A 21,117-nucleotide genomic window follows, 5' to 3' on the forward strand; every position below is an offset into this window, starting at 1 on the left:
GACAGTAGTGGAACAAATAGTGAGATTTAGCTGTTCAAGTGTAGTCCAGAGTCCTCGACATTGTACTCGAACAGTAATTGAGTATATGTACTTTTATTCTTTTCAGCAATTTTTCAGTAATATACTAACAACACAAAACTTGTCAAGAATTTTATTGTAAATTTTTAGTTTTTAAACTGAAAGTAAAACAATGACAACTTAAGCCAAATATTCTTCAATAAATACCTAATGAGGATATTTTTGGCATAACTGATGTAAGAAGACAGTAAGAACCACACTGTCAAAAGGCATAATACTGCTTCACCAGGTTGGAGTAACTGCCTGTAGTTTATTTACGCAGCACCATCTAGTGGTAACCACTGAAATGTGTGCATTTCCCTGTACATGACAGCGTTTCAGTAGAGTTCAGATAACTTCACAGGCTCCATTAAGACAGCGACAAACTGCCTCATTCCTGCATTGCAGGAACCTTCACATTGTCTCTATGAATAACTCGACTGACCAAGTGGCATGAAGGCTTCTTGTTTTCTTTCATGGCAGAAGAGAAGAGCACGGGTGAGTTCAAAAGCATTATATAAAACAGAACAAAAGGTAGAAAGAAAAATAAAGTAGAGTGACGAAGGAATTGGCCATGAGCAGAGCTATGGGAACAGAAAGTGCATGGGTGATGTGATGTCGAGGTGGATGTGGAGGAGTGTCACGGGATTGAGTGTCACAGGCTCTGGCAGCACTGGAGTTTGTTGCCCTTCTGCCCGTCAGTGGTTGGTGGGACACTTATGTCCACTACATTGTTTCCTGGAGACTCATCGTGTGCAGATCTGTCCGCTATCTGCTTCTGAGACACAATGCGGTAGATTTCTGCAGAAGGAAATCCAAGAAAAAAAAAAAAAAATTACATTATGATGCATTTCATTTGTTTAAACTCCCTCCGGCATATGAAGCTGTGACACTAGTGTACATCCCCATTAGAAGGAAAATAAAACCGTGCAGCAAAATGGTAAAACCTTAACATAACTGTACAGCTTAAATGTATCATGGTGTTTTCAGACAATGACACATTTTTTTCACCTCCACATTTAATGTCAAATGAATCCTTACAGTGACAGTAGACTCTATGGCGGCTTCTTTGAAAGGGGTAAATTGGCCTGAGATGCTTCTGAAATCTGTGCTGACAAACTGTCTTCAAAAGTAGGTAGTTGCTCTACAGAAGTACACAAAGCTGAGGTGCTGGTAGACACTAATATTAAAACAAGGAATAAGAACACACCATCAGCACACCTCTGTAATTCCTGGGGGGGGGAAGAGTACTAAAATAAAAGTAATTACTTTAAAGAAATTTGACTTGATTAAAAGTAAAATTACTTGTGTAAAAACCTACTACCTACCTACTGTTGCTTTCCATCCCTCTATAGTTCTTAAATCATCGCCAACAATTCAACGACAAACTGACTTTGAATCATTTGATTAAATTAGTTCACACTGACAAATTATTTGCCCTCTCTTTGCCAACAACTTAATGAGTTTGATAAATACTTCATTGTACTGATTATTTTTTCTTATATTACCTAATGACACTTATAAACATGATAAATATGCAACTGAGAGACCTTCAAGGGATTCTAAGTCTATTACATGATATACTGCACTGGGTCTTGCTGTGTAGTAACTGTATCCTACCTGTTAAAATGTTCTTAAAGGCTTCCTCTACATTTGTGGAGTCCAACGCTGATGTCTCAATAAATGAGAGAGTGTTCTTTTCTAATGTGGGAAGAAAAGAAGGGTAATTTTTAAACATGTACAAAGTGGCTGCGCCTGCTTTATTACCACAGCACTTGGTGTGATTTACCTGCAAAGGCTCGAGCCTCATCAGTGGGCACTGCCCTCAGGTGGCGGAGGTCGCTCTTGTTTCCAACCAGCATGATGACGATGTTGTTGTCAGCGTGGTCCCTCAGCTCCTTCAGCCAGCGCTCAACATTCTCGTACGTCAGGTGCTTGGCAATGTCGTAAACCAGGAGGGCCCCGACTGCACCCCGGTAATACCTGGTGACAGCATGAAACCAGATGAGTACATCAACTCTATTGTTTTTTTTTCCCCCCGGACAATATTTGCGCCAATACACACTTGTTTACGCACAAATAAAAAAAACAAACTCACGCTGAGGTGATTGCTCTGTAGCGCTCCTGTCCAGCTGTGTCCCAAATTTGAGCCTTTATCGTCTTGCCGTCCACCTGGATGCTGCGGGTGGCAAACTCCACCCCGATGGTGCTCTTGCTCTCCAGGTTGAACTCATTTCTTGTGAAACGGGACAGCAGGTTACTCTTCCCCACTCCGGAGTCTCCGATTAGAACAACTTCAACCAAAACAAAAATTGAAATTTAAACACTTATTAGGGTAGTATTGAAGGGAAGTGGGGCTCTCAGATTTCAAGCATTCCAGCAGTTATTTTGTGATCATGTGTGGCAACTTTTTACTCTACCCATGTTCACTTCCAAGTGCCTCATCCATTGCTACTGTGGCTGGTGATTTTCCACTTTTTCACACTTCATTCAAAAGTGCACATTAACTGACATAAATGTACCACATTTAGCTAACTGGGTGAGTTTCGACTGCAGAAATACAAACACTGTTACACAAAACGTATCAAATAACTAGAATTATAGATGCATTGTGGTCAGGTTACCATTCAGTCATTGCCTCCTTAGTCAAAGGGAAAGCACTGACTTGTTTTGCTACCTTCTATCCCATCAGACTTTGCCCTGTTGAGAGTCATGCAGGAAGAAGCTCCGAAAAACCTGCTCTTTGGGAAATCTGACTCAACAGTTTCTCAAGGCCTCTTGTTCCTGTGTCGTTGTTACAAGTCATCAGTATCCTCCAATCAATTTCCGGCAGCCACACTAGACCCGAGGCTGTTTTTCTACTGTACTTTATTAATATATTTACTAGAGAGATGTGACACGGTGTATGTGTTTCGTTTTCCTCTTCCATTAACTCCCCAAGTATTAAAATCCCTGCACCCAAATTTCAGTCAATGGTTTTGCACTAAAAAGACACTTGGCAGGATTCAACATAACACAATAACAGGCTGATTCTAATTCAGGAAAACGCGACTTCAATTAAGACGGCAAAGTCAGCAACATGTTATCAGGAAACTGAACTCCAAGGATCCACGTGATTAACAACACAGTGGTCCAGTAAGTAAATCTATGATTGCTTGATATGGAAACAAGCCCTTTGCCATCAAAGACCAAGAAGTGGTTCGGGGGTGTACTTGTGCACCTGGGCAGGTACTTGACAGGAAAACCAAACCCATACTAGAGTTTCCTCTTCATTCTTTTCACATGGAGTGATTTCCCTCGCTCTGGCGACAGGTTTACGCTGAGTGGCAACCCTACCACAAAGGGAACTCCTGTTTCCGTTTTACCATTAAATGTATTTGGTTTCATGAGTGCGGCTTAAGAAGGTAGAGCAGTGCCGGTGCTCCTGTTTAGACAGCCGAGTTTTAAGCGTGGTTATAGCTTGGTAAGGGCTACTTCTCGTCGATGAGAAAGAAGCTGAATTTACTTACTGAAAAGTAGTCGCTCCACCCGTTAGATTAGCTACTAGCCTGTAGAGCTAACTCGCTATAAGCCCTCCTCTCTTTAAAATCCATGTATCGAAACACATGGTCTGCAGCAAACTTTGACACCAATAAAAGCGCCAATAGATCTTAAGGTAAAAGTAAATGTGATGCTAATTAGAAAGGAACGCGTCTGAAAAGTCGCTCCAGCTAAGAAAACAGTTGGGCTAGCTACAGTTAGCTGCCACCACCAGCTGATTTTAACCTGATCACTGACGTTAACGCAGCTATGTGTTAGCATGCTAGCCCGAGCTTCGCCAGTTTCCCAGCTAAATACCATCAAACAAGGTTATTCACACGCACATTTCTGTGCCGCTTACCTTTGAACAGGAAATCATATTCGTCGTCTCTGTTCCCCATTGTCCGATATAATCACCTCTCTGAGATCGCGGTGATTAAAGAAAAATACTTCTCCTGCCCTGACCAGGGAGCTGTGCCAAGATGACAGGAGACAATGCGCATATTGCGTAGAAAGAGCGGAGCCGCTGAGGGGCAGAGTTACGTTAACGCCACATTGTCACGTGACATACCGGTATGTAGCTTCAGGTACAGCAGGTTAAAGCGTAGTGACACGTTGATTGCCCGTATGCCTGGGTAGAAATGTAGGAACCCGAGTTCTGAGGCCCCACAACTGTCATATCTATAATACTGTATGAGAACAGATATTGATTAGGCAGAATTAGTGATGATTTGGCTTCTAAAATTGACAAATCGAAAGTTTTTAGTTGCTTTTCATTATCCTACATCGTATCCAGCCCACGACTGCGAGTAACCATCCCTCTTTTTGTCTGATTCAACAGACTGTCCAATTCACTACATGGCCCGTGTTCACATTCTCTTTGTCCCAACCACGACTAGTATCCAGGCGCTGCTCGTGATGATGGCGTTTCCCGCGTCACTGTGTCTTAACTGTTACACGGGTCTGCCTGAGCCTTAGAGGCTAAACATGGACTCTGTCTGCTTTGACAGTGGAACTGGCAGGAAACCGACTCAAAAGCAACCCGGCAAATATCGATGGAGTCGTGACAAACGAGACCAGAAGATACAGGCGGTAATTTTTACAGAGCCGGCAGAGGGGGCCACCATCCCTGCCTCTTGCCATAAATCCCTTAAGATCCTTTAGGCCTCTCACTTATTCAGAATCAGTGTGCACAATGATTTTGCAAGTTAAATATCTGGAAATCAGCGGCTGTGTTACATCTCGATCCTCGTGTCCCACATGATCCTTCAATATCCGGCTGCGCTTCATCCGTCAACACAACACCGCTGCCGGTGAGACTCCAGCTGTGTGGAAAGCAGCTGAGGTTTTCCCGCTGTTAAAAAAAAGCGGGCGACGTGGACCACTCATCACCGAATATCAAAACTCTCGCCCCCTTCGCCAAGTTCGCGGCAGCTAGAGTTCAGACCGCAGCGCACAGTGCGTTAACAAGCCCCGGCCTCTGCATGGCGAGGAAAACCAGGAAACCATTTTGAAGATTTGGTGGAAAACGCACTTGACGGGCAGTTAACTCGTGGAGTTTTCCAGCTCAGCCAGTCTCAGTAAAACAGTAGCCTCTCTGGTCACTTCTTGTACATTTTAAAACTTCTAAACGCATAATGTTACATACTGGTTATGGGTTTCTGTGAAGCCTACGCAGACAGGTGATTTTTTTTTCCCGTCCTTCCTGGAGACGTCGACTGACGTCAGAAGCAGTCTCACCTGTGGCCATTTCAAAAACACCCGCCCACTCCAGACGTTGCCCAATCAGCATCGGGGACACTGCCGCCTTTCAACGCAGTGACAGACAGGTCGCGTCTTCACTCACGAGGGAGCGTCAGCGCGAGCATGGGGAGCCCACCGAGGCACTGATGGGGAAATCTGGCACGTAGTCGTAGTAAAAAGCTGTGTATAAGTTCTGTTTAGTCGTAAGCATCCACTGGCCTCGGGATGGCAAAGCGAGCGGGGCGACAGAGGAGCCAGCTGCCAGCCTGCTACTATGAGGGATACCTGGAGAAGAGGTCGTTCAAAGATAAGGTAACTTCGTAGAGAGGAGGGGAGAGGTTTGTTTTTGTTTGGTTTTTTCAAACCGTCTTTGGCTGCAGATGGAGGCCGCAGAAAGATGCTTATCATTAGGATTTTTAAAAATTCTTTCATGTGTTTATGTGTGTGTGCGAAAAACTGTGGGGTTTTTCATCTGCATTAGCAAAATATGTCAGAAATAAAGAAAAATCCAAAATTCATCGGAGCCACCTTTAAGAAAAATGTCAAAGATGGGATGTTGAACCCTGGAAGATAAGATTCAGTATTTTGTTTTTGTTGGTTAGATTGTTTAGTTTAATGACTGTATGGTCTGCCGCTAACAATAGTGAGATTATTTTCATTGTCGTTTAATCTGTCAATTATTCTCTCAATTAATCGATGAATGAAGAAACCGAAGGTGACGTCTTCAGATTGCTTGTTTTGTCTGACCAACACTAAAAAATAACAGAAAACCTAAAGATGCTTCGGTTACCATCATACAAGACAAAGAAAATCAGCAAATCCTCTCAGTTGAGATCATCCGGATCTAGAAAATGTTGAGCTTTTTTGCTTGAAAAGTGACTTAAATGATACATCGATTGTCAAAATAGTCAGCTATTGTTATTGATGGAGGCTTTTTCCCTCTGTGTGTGTGTGAGTGTGTGTGTGTGTATGATAGAGAAAGAGACAGAGACAGAAACGTGAATGTTTGTCAACAATGTGCAAAAGATGCCAGGGATCTGCTTAACACCTGTCAACTTTGACATGTCGTAGTCTAAATGTAAGAGCCCTTCAACACCTGTTTTGGAGATACTGGTCTACGGTGGCGTGAGGAGGAGCTCTGCCATAAAAGGCATCAATGTCCCAGGAGCAGTTTTACTTTTTCATTTGCTTACCTACACTAGATTGTGCTTAATATTACAAACCTGCAGTGTAATGATATGCTTAATAGTTTACTAACCACAAGGAACTTAGTAACTTAGCAACACACTACATAGCCCCTGGTAGAACAGCCAGATAAAGAAGTCTTAGGTGGTGTTTTCCATGGGCGGAGCAGCTTGCCATTATATAGTTTCTTGTAAGTTATGTGGACTTTGACTTGATTTTTTTTCAGATGGCGAGCAGGTTGCCTCTTCTCCAACTGGTCTGACTGCTTTTCAGCTCTTTGCGCCATAAAGATTAGAGCACGACAGAAAGTGACAGAAAAGTAAAGAAAGAAAAACTGGGGAGGCAGGCTTTGTAAATAATAAATCCCCAGGGCTGTTCTGCCAAGTCCTCAGTGATAAGAGACTGTACACACTCGGCTGAAAGCACATGAAATCGTAGGGGAAACTTTTTACCTGGCACACTTTAGGTCTATCCCAGATTAAAGAAAGGGGTGCTCAGTTACATCAGGTGTTTGTTTGGGACTATTTTGGGACTGCCCTCCATGCAAATTTTCCGGTTTTACAGTCCAGTATTTATAAGTTGTTTTGAGTTCTGCTTGCGACACACAGCGTTGGCAGTGGCTTTGCCCTGAAACAGACAATGGTCCGGGGGCCCTGAGTGTCGAAACAAAAAAACAATTCTGAAAACACATGGGAATTGTCGTCGTGTTTTGTGGAATGTTTTCATGTTTTCTCAGATGTTGTGTTTTGACAACCTTACAAATGTGATCCGAAACTCTGATTCATGCAAAACCCACATCTTATACTCCTACACACAAATTAATCCGGTGACGGTGACACAGATTTCAGATTCCCCTCAAGTCCAACAACTTCCAGGACTAAATGTTGCTTTTAGTATCACACATTGATTTCTGTTGTGGCCACAAGCACTTGACTCATCAAGTCAAATCCAAGAATGTCACCTGCACAGATCGTAAGTGTCCTACAAGGAAATACTTGTAGTATTTCCTCGTTGTGTATCCTTGTGCATTTGTTTCCTTCTTTTTCTGTCTTTGTATTGTGTTTAACAAAAAATATAAATTTGTATTCTTCTTTTCATATCTTTTCCTGTTTTCCGTTTTTGGTGGGCTCTCTTTTAGTCAGTAAGTTTCTGTTTGTGTTTGTGCAGACATCCCGGAAACTGTGGACCTGCCTGTGTGGAAACTCACTTTTCTTCTTCAATGAGAAGAGGGACGCTGATGTAAGTTATCTCAGAGATTTGGATTAATAAATGACATGGATTTCAATGATTATGCATTAAAAAGAAAAACCCAAACATTCTTGATCAAGCCAACACTTGGGACTTTATGTGTGTGTGTTTCTTCAGTACATAGAGAAACTGGATCTCACTGGATTGATCTCAGTGACAGATGACAGCAGCCCGGATCGTAACTTAGATGCAGCCAGATTCAACCTCAAGATGAAAGATGCAAACATCAAATTCACTGTGAGGAAGTGCATAGAAAATATTTCATTCATCCTCAGTATCTTTCAACGTATTTCCTCATTTTTCAGTTTTTTTCTCACCCGCTATCTCTCCAGGCCCTTAATGCAGAGGCCCGTGAGCTGTGGAAGGGCTTTATCCGGTCTGTGTCTGAGGTCTGTGGTGTAGAACATTTATCTGACTTTATAGAAAGAAATAAGAACAATACACATTTAATTATCTTAAAAAGATGTTCAAATGATTGAAGTTAGAGTTTGATGAGACACTGATGTTTAAATGCATCTATATCACATATAGATTAAAAGAGAAACTGTGTGTGTGTGTCCCTGCAGTTGTCAGTACCCTCCTCCCTCAACCTGCTACCAGGTCAGATCCACATGCTGAAAGCGGCAGTAGAAAAGGAGAAGGAAAGAATAAAAAAAGGGCCTCCGCCTGCTGTCACCTCCAGTCCCTACATCAGCCTCCAAGCAGACATGCCAGCGTGAGTACTAACGAAACTCCAAAGTAGTGACATAAGTGGTGCTTTCTACTATGGCAAATACAAAGAGCCGATACCAAGATACAAAAAACGTGATCAAATTATTATTTGAAAGTAGCATTTTGACATTAAAAAGGTGCTGAGTGCTCTGGCCGTATTTCAGCATTTAATTATTCTTTCTCACGTGCCTTTGGTTTTCCTGATCTCCTAAATTCTGTAACTTTTACTACTGCAAAATAGGTAAAGTGCTACAATATGAACAACATTCAGGGCAAAAAAGACATTATGTAAGCATACTGATAAAAAGGAAAAGAAATAATTCAATTAAACCAAAACTTTTATCTGTTTTCTTATGAAAATGTGATTTTATTTATTTTTTCCAGTGGTGTTGCCAAATTCACAACTTTGTCTAGAGGGAGGAGACGCCTGCATCTGAGTCTCTGGATCTTCACAGTTGCATTGTTATATCAGCCCTCAACAGTTTATGAAGCGTTTTGCCCAGCATTGCTGTCCAGGGAGAGCTATGCATCTTCACATTTGGCGATTTTTAGGTTTTCAGATAAACTTCAGGTCTAAATGCTCTTTATGGATTCAGTTTTTTTAATTTCATGAGGTATTGGCTGATTGGTTGCATCAGTACGCTGCCGAATCGAAAAATCTACAGACTGAGAGTACAGCTCAGACTTTGCTACCCTGCATCTCAGACAGACTCTGCCTGTTAGGTCTGGCGCGCCACTTTTTAATGACCTGCCGAACTCAGTTTCAGACGAGTGACGTTTTTCCTTCCGTCTCCTCGCTGCGTTTTCTGGCCTCCTGCAGTTGTTACCACGCCGTGTCCCGTCTGGAGGCAGAGCTGCTGCTGGAGAAAGAGGCCAAGAGAGGAAACCTGCTCCTGAGGCCCGGAAGCGACAGAAACTCCTTCGCTGTCACCACCAGACAGGACCATGATGGGTACAAACCCACACACAGACTCGCTCACATGCTAAATAACACTTCCTACATCAACATGATCAGCATGGTGGCATTTCATTCACATGGACACTATAAAGTGATATGATGTGTTCATTAGTGTCCTCTGTGTTTTGCTTGCCTCCCTTTCTCTCTTCCTCTATCAGCTCTGTATTCAGACACTACCGTGTGACTCGTAAACATGGACGGGGCTTCGCCATTGATGTGGACAATCCTGTAAGTAGGAAAAAATCCGGTTAAGCTCAAGGCACTATGTGCCGCAAATAAAAGGCTTCTGGTCTCTACAATGTAAGTCTAATAAAACTATCAGTGATATTGACCATTGCCGTTGAATAAAGAGAGACAATAACGTAGGCTGACACTTTTTATTACTTGATCAAATCTGCTGTGTACGACTTTTGTGAATTCGCTTCGGCTATATGCACATCGCTAACCACTTCACAGTGAAGAACAGTAAAGAAAGAACCAGATGCACTTGATACCTGGTGTGTTTTTTGTGGGGCTTTATTGGAGGCTGAAGTGAACCTCAGATTAAACACAGCATCTGATCTCCTGGAAAGGAAGAGGGTGATTACCACTATCAGAAATACTATTTCTTCTGCAATTGTGTTCAGTGGAAGTGGCGGATGAGTCTTTAATGTTGCTGCCACTCTCGTGACTCACTGTTGGCATAAAGCGATGTGTGTGTGTGTGTGTGTGTGTGTGTGTGTGTGTGTGTGTGTGTGTGTGTGTGTGTGCGCATGATTTTCCTTCTTGGCATGAATGACACATGTCAGTAATGAGACTCAATTTCAAACAGTGATGAAGGTTTCAAGAATTTGAATATTTTTATTGTGGTTATTGAGTCAAGTTTTATCTTTGTAGTGCTATCAATGCCAAGAGTCAAAATTTGAATTGTTCCAATGTTAAAAGCAAACTTTTCTCTGTGCAGGTGCCCTGTGAAACACTGTGGGATGTAATCAACTATTTAGTAGAAAAAACTGACGGAGTTCTGATTCCTCTCATCGTTGAAGACGCGTACGAAAAAAGCATCTGTACGTACAAAAACTGAGGCATTTTCATCTCACGTTCTCCTTCACTCAGTTTATTCTTGTGTAGTTTTTATTCCATACACCAACGGGTATACATGACTTATGGAAGTTGTGGCTTTTTTTTTTTTTCTTTTAACAGCTTTTATTCTGTCTGATAATGAAAATGGAGAAAGAAGTGTTCAGCAAGCCCCATCAAACCTTGCCCCACCAAGTGTGCCTCCCAAACCCGGTACTTTGTCAATTACAAAAACACACAAACATTCAGCCACGAAAGCCATTTTTGAAAAACTGCATACAACCAGCAGCTGTTTCCATTGGATTGTGAGCAGCCTGCTGTATTGAGTACTGACAGCAGTTGTTGTTTACTTTGGTCATTATATCTTCTGTCAACCCCGTGATTTGTTTTTCAGTTGCTCCAAGAATACCGACTCCTGAACCAGCACCAGCGCCAGTTACAGAAGAGAACATGTGTCTATATGAGATGTGTGAGCTTAACTCTACCAGTCCCATCAATCAGTCTGTCTGGCATTCCTGACATTTGATCTTCTGTCTTTCAAACATAAACAGGTATGGCTACATTTTTTTCCTTGGCTACTGCTAACTAATGTTTGCATTCAAACAGTGGATAAAGACAAACAGACAGAGGATTCCTCAGCTGTTGCGCTGCCACGTAAGTCCCGCTGTCTAATCTTTCCATCTCAGAATACTCCCTTTACCTGCTGCTCAAACAAAGTCCCGGCTTCATTTGGAATTGTGTTTTATTTTTTGTCCTGTAGAACCAGAGAAGAAAGGTCCGAAGACAGCAGTTTTGCCTCCAACTCCTGCTCCTCGCAAATCAACCCTTACATCACCCGCCTCCTCTGCCTCCTCCACAAACAGAGATCTCAGAATGAGAACCCACACAGACCCTCTGGGACAGAGTAAGTCCACATGTAGACCTTTACCTTCTTTAGACAGTAATTTGTGCAGATACATTTGCAATCTCAATTTATATTTTTCTGTTATGTGACATTTTACTTACTTGCAGCGTTATTAAAGCGCCTTGTCTGTCCGGTTTGCTCTAGTTCCTCTCGCAGCAATATCAGAGCTGAAACTAAAGTTGGAACAAAAGGCAAAGTGTCAAGAGTGACCTCTCTTGGTGGGAGTCTCTTAAAGCCATCACCATCTGTGACACCCTTCCTCAGCAGCTGACTCACACCAGTACAGAGCTACCTCCCAGTCTGTCCCTGCAAGACGAACCAACACGCGGGAACAGAGACGAGCTGTTTGTGCAGGAACAACCTCTTGCTCCTCCGCATCGTGGCTCTGCTCCTACTCTTCACTGGCTGTCGGCCGTAAAACCTCTCTGAAGATTAACGCTTTATTGATTCACTCTTCTCAGACGCTCATTAGCAAATAACTCAACCGTAAAGAGGGATGTACTTGTCACATTATCTTCACCACGTTAATCTTGTACATTCTGGACAGTTACCATTGGCAATGGTGTACATTTTCCTAATCAGATTTTCGAGATCAGCGGTGTTTTTGTCCAAATTTTTTAAGTGTCAACAGCTCCTATATAATTTTTATATATATTTTTTAACCTTCTGCCTCGTAAGCATGTGATGTTCATATATTAATTATGATATATAGCACAAAATGTACTACTGCCTCTCTATATGAGCCACGCCTGAGAGAAGACATTCACACAAATTGGCTGCTGTTTACATTAAGTCCTGTATGTGAATATATATATATATACTTTTTCAGTGAAGTGAGACTCCTTTAAGATCTCCGATTGCTTCTGTCACATCAAATCAGACACGTGAACTAGCGACTTTAAGTATGTGCTATGCAGAAATATTAACTGTATTCTTTGTGTACAATGAATATTCATTGTATAATGTTTTGTATCTGGTCTACTTTTTTTGCTGCACTTTTTTTTTTAATTATATATACTTTACTTTCCTTGTTGAAAATGACATGCAAAGTGCTCTCACTCCTTTATTACCGCAATGACTGATACATTATAGTGGAAAAATTAAACTATTTACAATAAACTGTGAATCTTTGTCAGCATGTGAAATAACGTTAACATAATTCTCAGCTTCACGCTTCTTTAAAGCATTGCAGGCTACAGTTATTCAGTAGATGCATTCAGAGGGAGCGACATGGCAAAGCAAGACTGTAACCATGTATAACGTATGACGAGGATGCTACTCTGAGGTCGCGCGGTGCAGAAAACAAGGACTTCAAAACATCAGTAAACAAGATCACCACTTAGGTTTCTCACCCAGGTGGATCCAAAACCTGGCTAACTTTCATACCACAATTTGTTAGCTGGAGCTACTGGCTAGCTATTTGTTATATTTGGACTACAGACAGCCCACTACTCATAACAGGATCCCTCTGCAGCAAATGAAATGGTGTTATTAGGTAAAGACACATACAGTGCATACTATACATACAAGCATTAGCGTGCAGTCAGGTGAAAAAAAAATGTATACAGTCCAGTCATTTCCAAAATCCTGAAGCCATGTCTGAAGGCCCTGTGACCCTGCTACAAGACGTTAAGTTGAGGAAAACTCCCTCTAACTCTCTCTGCAGTCTGGCTGTCAGCTGAAGCCCAACACTGACTCTACTTTAAAACTAACAGAACCTCAGCAGGAGGCTAAAGGACCCAGTTTCTTGCGGGCGAAAGTGTGGGTCCTGACTACAAAGTGAAATGCAGTGTTAACACTGTTAGGTCTGCATGCCTTGGCAAGAATTCAAATACAACATCCCTAATATGTGCTGTTCATCTTTTATGGTCCATTAGTTGCTGGCAAAGTAGAGTTTAATAAATCCTGATTCAGTAATTTAACTACATTCTATCGAGTAGCATTTTCTAGGAGCAGGTTGTTATATCGGTTATTTAGGTTGGCTGATGAATAAAGGCAGATTCAGTAGGTGATAATTACCACTAAGCTACGATACAACCAGGTTATACTGACACTGACACAATACATTGTTTTAAATTGAAATAGTGAGACCATTTCTTGCAGTGAAATATTGGCATGTTGGTACAGATCACCCCATTTGGCCAATCAGTTTTGGAAAAGACAAGGAAGGCACAGGGAGAGCGCGGACAGGACAGGGCTTGACCCTGCACCTGCAGCTGGCTGCATGACAGTACGGATGACAGTTTCGGTGATGGAAAGGAGGAAGGAAGGGCAGCGGCCAGCGCTAAATCTTTGCTCTAGCAGCAGTGGGAGAGTGCTAAATGAATGTGTAGAGAGAGGCAAACTAGCAAGACTACACCTAACATGTCCCAAGCAATCACAACAGCCAGAGTCATACATCTGAAGAGTTCTTTCACTGAGGGCGCTCATGACTCACTTGTTCCCAAAACCATTTTTTGTTGTCATGCAACACAGACGTGAAGAACAAGTTGGGCCATCATGCTCCAGTGATGTAACTCTTCCATGATATGGCTTTGACCGCAGTCAGGGCAGAGGAGATGTTCTGCGGTGGGCGACTGCGATCGGGCAGAGCTGGTCGGCGTCCAGCTGGCTGAGTGGATGGATCTAGGTGAGGCTGGCGTTGGAGCTGCTTGTGCCGCTGTTCTTCCTCTGGCCACTTTGCACCACGCTGGGAACCTGCAGGCCCGTCACTACTGAAAAACTGCCGTTCCACACCTGCAGGGGGCAGCACATCGACAGCCAGTTTGGAAACCTAGAGGTCCCACAATGTGCCTTTAGACGAGAGACGCTTTTAAAAAGACACACTTCTCACCATGAAAGCTGGAATAACTGGCTGCTGGAACTTGGTTTTGAAGGAGTGCATCAGCTGCTTGGTTTTGGCGTTGTAGAAAGACAACACACCTGGAGAGAAAAAAGAAGGTCAATCCCAAATATGTACTAGGGCTGCAAGCAAGTAAGTAGATAAGCCTGCAACTAACATGTTCTTTTATTGTTGATTGTCACATGTCAAAAAAAAGGAAAAAATGTGAAAAATGTCCATTCCAAGGGCCCTGAGTGACTTCTTCAAATTGCTTATTTTGCCCTACCAAACATCCAGAAACTCAAATATATTCAATTTATAATGATATAAAAACACAGAAAAGCTGCAGTTATCTCTTTTTAGTACTACTTTACCCGTTGCCTGATTTTGTATTGTTTTGTCTACAACTTCTTATGCTGCTATCTTGGCTGGGTCTGCCTTACAAAAGAGGTTTCTAACCTTAGTGGGACTTACCCGGTTAAATTAAGTTTAAATAAATAAATAATATTTAAAAATCCTCTCATCCTAAATGACTGAAATAACTACTCAGTTGTCAGAACTATTGTTGATTAATTTTCTGTCAACTGACAGTGATAAAAATGTTCAAAATTACTATCTTATACAGTCATTTAACACAGATACCTGCCAATGAATTTAGACAAATAAAACCTCATCACTGCTGCTTTTTTAAAGCAACATTGTTGTTGAGCTACAACTTTTTTTGTCCAGCATCACTGACGAACTTTAAAATGTTTCTTTTGTGGGGGAGAAATAACCAAGTTTGCTGCAACACTTCACGTGTCAGTTTCACTACAGTTCAACAGACCACCCAGTGATTCTACCTGCGCTCAGACACTGACCGCATGTGAATGCCTTTACCTCACCTTCATCGTAGTTGACGTAGACCCCTATAATGCTTGGGATCGGACAGTCCAGTGTTCGAGCCTTGTTGTTGTGCTTGGCTGTGAGGCTCTGCTGCAGCCAGTTGTTCAGATGGATGCACCAGGAGGCGCTGCTTTTCCCCAGCTGGTCAAATCGGCCGAGGCTCCGCAGGGCTACCCCGACAGCGAAGGCCTTGCTCTCCTTGTCAAACCGCACTTCCCAGTACTGCTGGCCAGCGTCGATCATGGTGTCAGCTGCAATGTGACAAAAGCCCAGATAATACAATTCTGCAGTTACAGTATAGCGTCGTGGTTACGCAACATTTAAAAAAGGTATCGCTTAACCTTTTGCCCCTTTAACCCAGAACTAAAAGTCTAAATGTTACCAGCAATTTACACTTTAGGTATTTTGTGCCACCCAGTGAAGTGGAACCTCAAGCAGTGAAAAAATGTCTACTTTCAGAAAAGCTCTGTTTCAAATAAATCTATAGCTATAACTCCAGTCTGGTGTGTTTTACACAGAGAGTAAAAAAAAAAACAAAAAAACAAAACAAACCAACACATTTCTTGTGCTTTGTGTGTGCTCTTACCCAGCACTGTGTAGGACTCTGCTGTAAACCTGTCTCTGCCCGGACGGGCCGTTGGTGCTCTCTTGGGAGACATCAGGGCTGATCTGATTATAGACAAGACAGATGGTAGAGACTCTCACAGATTTATATTTCTTGATAATTATTTTTAATGACAGTAAGTGACATGACCACAAGCTTTATGTGTTTTTTTTTTTTTTCCTAGACACCTGTTTATAGTCAAACAGCAGGTTTAAAGACCTTGCAGTTCACATTCACACAAACCTGGCTGGAGAGTGCATTGGGGAGTTGGTTCGGTTCTTCTCCTTGCGGATGTCCTGTATCTTTCCTCCGCTGCTGTCCCACTCCACACTCAAGTCCTCCACCTTGAGGTTCTGGTGGGCCGAAGCAGAGTCCAGTTTGAAGGTGAAAGCTGCAAACACAACAGGGGGCAGACTTTTTATTAACACCCTGAAAAATGGTATGTTCATACATTCTTTTCTCATTAAAACACCCTAAATTGTGAATGTGCCTGCAGCTTATGCCCAGTATTCTCACCGTGGGTTTCTAGTGTAACCGGCTCAGAGAACTCTCCTGCCACCGCCTTGTTACATGCTCTCACTCTGAACGTTATGTAGCGGGTGTCAAAGCGCAGACCTGAGAATAAAAAACACAATTGAGTCAGCTTCATCAACGTTCCGACAACAAGGGCCACAAAAATCTCCTCACAATCCTGCCCCGACCTGTGAGTGTGTGCTCCATCTCTCTTATCCCTTCCACCACCATCCAGGGGTAGTCCTCTCTGATGCGTGGTGGACCCTCATGGTTTGTCCGTCGATGTTCCAGTATGTAGTGGTCTATCTTACTGTCAGGCTCTGGTAAGGTCCACACCACAGTCACTGTGTTGTCACACACCTGGCACTCCGGTACCTGGATCTCTGGAGTGGCGGGAACTGCATGTGCGAGAGAAGAAGCGGCAGTTCTGTTATGAGGGACGTCCAAAAATCAGTTTCTGCGAACGCAACGATGCTCATGCTCAACATTTGGCTTCTGTGTGAAATATTCATTAAAGAGATTTAAAAATCCCGTCCAAAAAAATCTTTTACACGGTGAATCAAGTTTGTAATTTGTCATCAAGTGAGCTGCCTTCCCTATATCTGCCCCCTTTTTCTAATAAAATTATATTTTAGTGCCTAATAAATAACTGATCACAAAGAATGACGTGAGCTGCCACATGGGACAATGTAACAGCTTCATTTTTTTATTTTTTGTCCACTTGGGGGCAGCAAAACTCAAAAAAAGCTGATAGGGACACAGCCTAAAACTTTCATCCTGTAGGTTGCTATGGCTACCATGTTAGCGAACAATTGTCTCTTTACACATAGAGCAGATCCCAGGCACGATTAAGGGAGTTGTGTTACTGGCTAATGTTCCCTCCTCTTTTACCTGTCCTTTGGTCTCTAACAATTTCTGGAGGAAAATATCTGCAGCTTTCAGCTTTCTTTACCAGCCGCTATCTTTATCAGAGCTTTTTTTTCGCTGAAAGCAGCTGCTCGCCATGAGACTGAGCCCTTCAGTGAATACATGGGCTGTAAGACCACACCGGCTCCCCAGAGAGGTTAACAAGCCCCAGCCAGTTGCAAAGTTGTGTGAAAATTCCCTGTGGTTTCATCGCTGTGAGCAGCCCCATTCACGTTACATGTCATTTGACTCATTATAATACTTAGAAGTGGAGCACCCCAAAAGCCAGTCGTAACATTACAGTTACAAACAAAAGGCCTAGACCCAGTAACCTGGATTATTATTACTGATGTGCAAATAGCATTACAAACGGTTGAGATGGAGCCAATTTAAACTACTTTACCAATTGTTAGGCAGTTCAATCTGTAACAGTGCAAAAGCCCCAGTCTTATAAAGATGATTCTGGCTATATTCTGGGTCTTAACCCTATTTTATTAAACAAGTGAAAAATAAAAATCTGTATCTTGAATCAACAAAGTATAAAATGCATTGCTGAAACTTGATTTAAGAAAATAATTGAAGCAAATCGATTTGCACTAAAAACAGGCTAGAATATTTTTACTGCACGTGTGGTCCCTCTGAAATGTTGTGGGGTATAATTAGAATGTTTCATGAAATGGAGATACACAAGTTAAGTACAAGTAAAGTACCGGTGTAAATCTACTGATTAACATTACACTAGCAAAAGTGGAGCAGACCTGGGAGAAACTTGAGGCCCTGCAACATCTCCCTCTCCTGGCTGAAATCCACCATCAAGTGACTCATGTTGTCACTGGCTTTAGCCTTCAGGGAGAGGCGAAAGGCTGGAGCCATTGTCACGCTGCGGACAAAGAGACACACAGAGAGGCACAAACACACGGGGTGGAAACAAGCGTGGTGCATTATTCAACTGAATCAGAGGGGGGAAAAAAAACAAAAAAAAAACAATAACAGGTGATTCTAGTACTGCTCAGTAAGAAAAGGCCACTAGCTAGACTTCTGTTTCTACCACTGAACTCATCACCCCGATCAACACTGAAGAAGCGGAGCTAGAGAGGGAGCAGCATTCATCCAGGGAGGGGCTGACACAGTATGGTACAGACTTTAGAAGACAGTGGGAAACACTGAGACAAAAGGCTCTCGAGTGGAAAGTTTTTCCATAGTGCTTATTGTCTACAGAATGGGTGCGGTGGCTACACGTTTGAATGCATGCATGCTACATTATGAGATGGCTCACTGGTTACAGGAGGCTATGACAAAAGGGAAGCAATGGATGGCTGAGTACTATACCTATCCTTAATGTCTTTGGCCGCCTGGAGAGGAGAAGCAGAGAGGGAAAGGAAAAGGAGAAAGGAGAGAAGAGATACGGAGCGAAGAGAAAACTGAGTTGTAGCCCATCATGTTGTCATTTAACACAAAAAAGTCGCAGGTGGCTGTGTTAAAATAACTGGTAGTATGACACCACAAGAAGGACAGATTCAATCATATATATGGACACTGAAGCTCATCAGTAATCATTAAAAATTTCAGTCATAAAGAGCGAGCAGGGGAACAGTGCGGCAGCATGACAGCAGCAGTGGGGTTGGTCAGTTACCTGAGTGAAGCCGTCCGTCTCAGAGGAGCAGAGAGTCTGGTTGGCCAGCTCCATCAGCTCCTCTGAACTCTCCAGGGCTCTGGAGCAGGCGCTCAGCTGACTCTGAGCAAAACATCAGGTCACAGTCAGACAGAGTGCATCTTCAAACTCTCACACGTTCCTCTTCCACATAATGGGACTATTGTGTTCTCTGCAGAGGCTACGGAGTTAGCTGCATCATTTGAGAGTCATGGCTATGTCCTGAGACTGCAGAGTGCTGGATGCGCGTAGCAAAGACCCAGACAGAACTACGAGAATGTTGAGGTGTATTGACCCAAGAAGAATTTAAAATAACGGCTTGTTTCATTAAAGCTGGGTTGAAATGTCTGCTATAAAAAGAACTACAGACTAGTACAAAAAACAGACAAAAATCAGCTCTTTAGTGACAGAATTTTGACATCAAAAATGCCAGAGCTGAAAACAAAAAACAAAAACAAATTCTTATTAGACACAGGAATAGACAATAAAGAGTTCATTTCCAAACTACTACATATTCATTTGAGTCACCAAATCCTTTCTATTAAGTCGATAATGAAGATGACCTAATCTGTCTCAATTTTGTTATCTCAAGAATTAGTAAGTAAGTTGTTTAAATGCAGCATTTTTAATCTTAAATGCAAATTTAGTTTGCACACATATGCTCCTAAAAAAAAAAATTCTCCTGTATTCTTTGTCCTTTCATAATCTTTTTTTTTTCTCTGTGTAATGTAATATCACGTTTTGTTTGATTTTGCAGCAAAGTTGGTGACATCTAAAGTTTCCTCCACTGAGCCTATTTTTTCATTTAGAGCTTTGAAAACACCTTTTTGGTCTCGAGTCAGACACTAAAACACATCATTCATTTGGTGATCGCCATATTGCAGGACAGGATATAGAACTAATGACACAAAATGTACTGGCAAAACATTACTTTTTCCACATTTTTTTTAACCACAGCTTACAAATGGTCATACTGAAATACATTTGCTATTATTTTGTGAATTCACAGAAACGCTGACACAGCAGTTGCTACCTGCAGCTCATACGTGCGGCTGGCTCGCTCCTGTTTGATGCGTGTCAACATGTTTTCCTTCATCTCGTCCAGAACCGAGTGGAGGGAGGTGAACTCAGACTGCAGGTCCTCCTGCACCCGGCCGGAGTTTGCCTGGGGTCACAGTAAAAATGAGCAATAAAGGGAAGAAGCCTTTTCACCGAGAAAGCTAGATGAATACACTGACAGAGGAAACGAACTCAATTAGTTGAGCCACGTCTGCATTTGTACCTCCAAGTTGTCGAGGCTCTGTTTGAGGGTGCAGATGAAGTTGGAAATCTCCTCATTCTTCATGGCCAGCGTGTGGGTGATCTTGCGCAGAGATTCCTGAAGAGAAGACGAAATCTCAGCTTTGTAAATTCAACATTTTGCTATGCCTAGAAAAATAGAAAAAGTCCGATTGTCCTTTCAGACGGAAATAGAGCAAACAGTAAACGGCTCAACATTCTCCATCGGTGGCCCAGAAGCCTGGTGGCCCAGAGGGTGGAATGACTGCAGGTTTCTCCTCCAACCGACCACCACACCGGCTCAACTCAAGTGGCACTGACCGGTGTTCGGTTGAGGACACAGGCGGCGTTAGGCTTTGAGCTCCCCTTTAAACCTGATTTAAATTGTTGGTCTCCAGGCTGGATCAGAGAGGACTAGCTTCTGAGCGCAAGGAAGGGAGGACACTTCACGGGCGGAAGGATGCGCATTTATAATTCGACTATGCAGCTCCACAACCACTGAACCGCCGACTCCGGGAGGACTGGACACACACTGGGTCGATTATCAAACGATTTGCACCTCTGGTGTGTGACCACTCCCGTCGCATTTCCTCTCGCGCTGCCTATCTCACAGTGAAAAAGCCCATTCATACCGAAGGACTGTGTGATGTTTGTTGAAGCGAGAGGAGCTGCGCCAAGGCCCCCCCGCCCCCCGTCCGCGACTGTTACACCGATACATCGATAACAAAGTCGTCGATGGCGCGAGCGAGACAAAGCTCACCTTCAACCGGACAAACACTCGTTAAAATAAATAACACCGCTGTGAAATACGAGCCTGTGCCGCATCCACAAACTCCCCAGTTTCGCAGGGTCCCCCCCCACCCCTCCTTCCTTTGTACCGCTACGCCCTGAAACGGCTTCCCCCATCAGAGACACCTGTTCCTCCGGCTCCGGCTCACCTTCTGGTCCCCCATCTCGCCGCCCAGACGCACCGGCGCCGCCCGAGCCGCAAACACCGCCGGTATTTCTCCTCCGACCCTCGGTTTTTGGCTTATTAGCAAGGCAGAGCTGGTACTGATGCTGCCGGAGCGCAATG

General features: G+C 43.0%; 3 protein-coding genes across 7 annotated transcripts; 1 reads left to right on the forward strand and 2 right to left on the reverse strand.

Moving 5' to 3' along the window:
• Positions 1-293: 293 nt before the first annotated feature.
• LOC120790620 (ras-related protein Rab-11B) lies at positions 294-5,314 on the reverse strand. Of its 4 annotated transcripts, none has more exons than XM_040128351.1 (7): positions 5,225-5,314; positions 4,148-4,265; positions 3,938-4,048; positions 2,156-2,351; positions 1,847-2,040; positions 1,678-1,758; positions 294-858 (listed from the first exon to the last, which is right to left on the reverse strand). In XM_040128351.1, the coding sequence occupies exons 3-7, from the start codon at positions 3,975-3,977 to the stop codon at positions 713-715; spliced, it is 657 nt and encodes a 218-aa protein (XP_039984285.1). In that variant the 5' UTR covers positions 3,978-4,048; positions 4,148-4,265; positions 5,225-5,314; the 3' UTR covers positions 294-712. The 4 variants fall into 4 exon arrangements, with proteins under 4 accessions (XP_039984285.1, XP_039984286.1, XP_039984284.1 ...); XM_040128352.1 differs by lacking the exon at positions 5,225-5,314 and adding an exon at positions 5,111-5,193; XM_040128350.1 differs by lacking the exon at positions 5,225-5,314 and adding an exon at positions 4,362-4,912.
• Positions 4,584-12,303, forward strand: LOC120790617 (signal-transducing adaptor protein 1-like). Its single transcript, XM_040128343.1, has 13 exons — positions 4,584-5,631; positions 7,672-7,743; positions 7,870-7,989; positions 8,085-8,141; positions 8,319-8,467; positions 9,284-9,415; positions 9,580-9,649; positions 10,365-10,467; positions 10,604-10,693; positions 10,875-10,949; positions 11,087-11,134; positions 11,241-11,384; positions 11,529-12,303. The coding sequence occupies exons 1-13, from the start codon at positions 5,545-5,547 to the stop codon at positions 11,591-11,593; spliced, it is 1,212 nt and encodes a 403-aa protein (XP_039984277.1). The 5' UTR covers positions 4,584-5,544; the 3' UTR covers positions 11,594-12,303.
• Positions 12,304-12,328: 25 nt separating this feature from the next.
• Positions 12,329-21,086, reverse strand: fsd1 (fibronectin type III and SPRY domain containing 1). 2 transcript variants are annotated; one of them, XM_040128339.1, is made up of 13 exons: positions 20,981-21,086; positions 20,047-20,142; positions 19,798-19,929; positions 18,747-18,848; positions 18,443-18,465; positions 17,872-17,993; positions 16,396-16,605; positions 16,211-16,309; positions 15,938-16,085; positions 15,677-15,759; positions 15,090-15,341; positions 14,218-14,306; positions 12,329-14,120 (listed from the first exon to the last, which is right to left on the reverse strand). In XM_040128339.1, the coding sequence occupies exons 1-13, from the start codon at positions 20,993-20,995 to the stop codon at positions 14,010-14,012; spliced, it is 1,482 nt and encodes a 493-aa protein (XP_039984273.1). In that variant the 5' UTR covers positions 20,996-21,086; the 3' UTR covers positions 12,329-14,009. The 2 variants fall into 2 exon arrangements, with proteins under 2 accessions (XP_039984273.1, XP_039984274.1); XM_040128340.1 differs by lacking the exon at positions 20,981-21,086 and adding an exon at positions 20,803-20,890.
• Positions 21,087-21,117: the final 31 nt, after the last annotated feature.

This window comes from Xiphias gladius, chromosome 6 (assembly GCF_016859285.1).
Source record: "Xiphias gladius isolate SHS-SW01 ecotype Sanya breed wild chromosome 6, ASM1685928v1, whole genome shotgun sequence".
Lineage (NCBI taxonomy): Eukaryota > Metazoa > Chordata > Actinopteri > Istiophoriformes > Xiphiidae > Xiphias > Xiphias gladius.

Excerpts from the sequence above, each read along its gene's own strand:
- LOC120790617 (XM_040128343.1), top strand. The coding sequence starts at position 5,545 with ATGGCAAAGCGAGCGGGGCGACAGAGGAGCCAGCTGCCAGCCTGCTAC. Across the intron at positions 5,632-7,671 it reads AGAGGTCGTTCAAAGATAAG|ACATCCCGGAAACTGTGGAC; the intron begins GTAACTTCGTAG and ends GTGTTTGTGCAG. Across the intron at positions 8,142-8,318 it reads TTATCCGGTCTGTGTCTGAG|TTGTCAGTACCCTCCTCCCT; the intron begins GTCTGTGGTGTA and ends GTGTCCCTGCAG.
- LOC120790620 (XM_040128351.1), bottom strand. The coding sequence starts at position 3,977 with ATGGGGAACAGAGACGACGAATATGATTTCCTGTTCAAAG. Across the intron at positions 2,352-3,937 it reads ATATGATTTCCTGTTCAAAG|TTGTTCTAATCGGAGACTCC; the intron begins GTAAGCGGCACA and ends TTTTGGTTGAAG. Across the intron at positions 1,759-1,846 it reads TGAGGCTCGAGCCTTTGCAG|AAAAGAACACTCTCTCATTT; the intron begins GTAAATCACACC and ends TTCCCACATTAG.
- fsd1 (XM_040128339.1), bottom strand. Across the intron at positions 16,086-16,210 it reads GGTTACACTAGAAACCCACG|CTTTCACCTTCAAACTGGAC; the intron begins GTGAGAATACTG and ends TTGTGTTTGCAG. Across the intron at positions 15,342-15,676 it reads AGAGTCCTACACAGTGCTGG|CTGACACCATGATCGACGCT; the intron begins GTAAGAGCACAC and ends GTCACATTGCAG.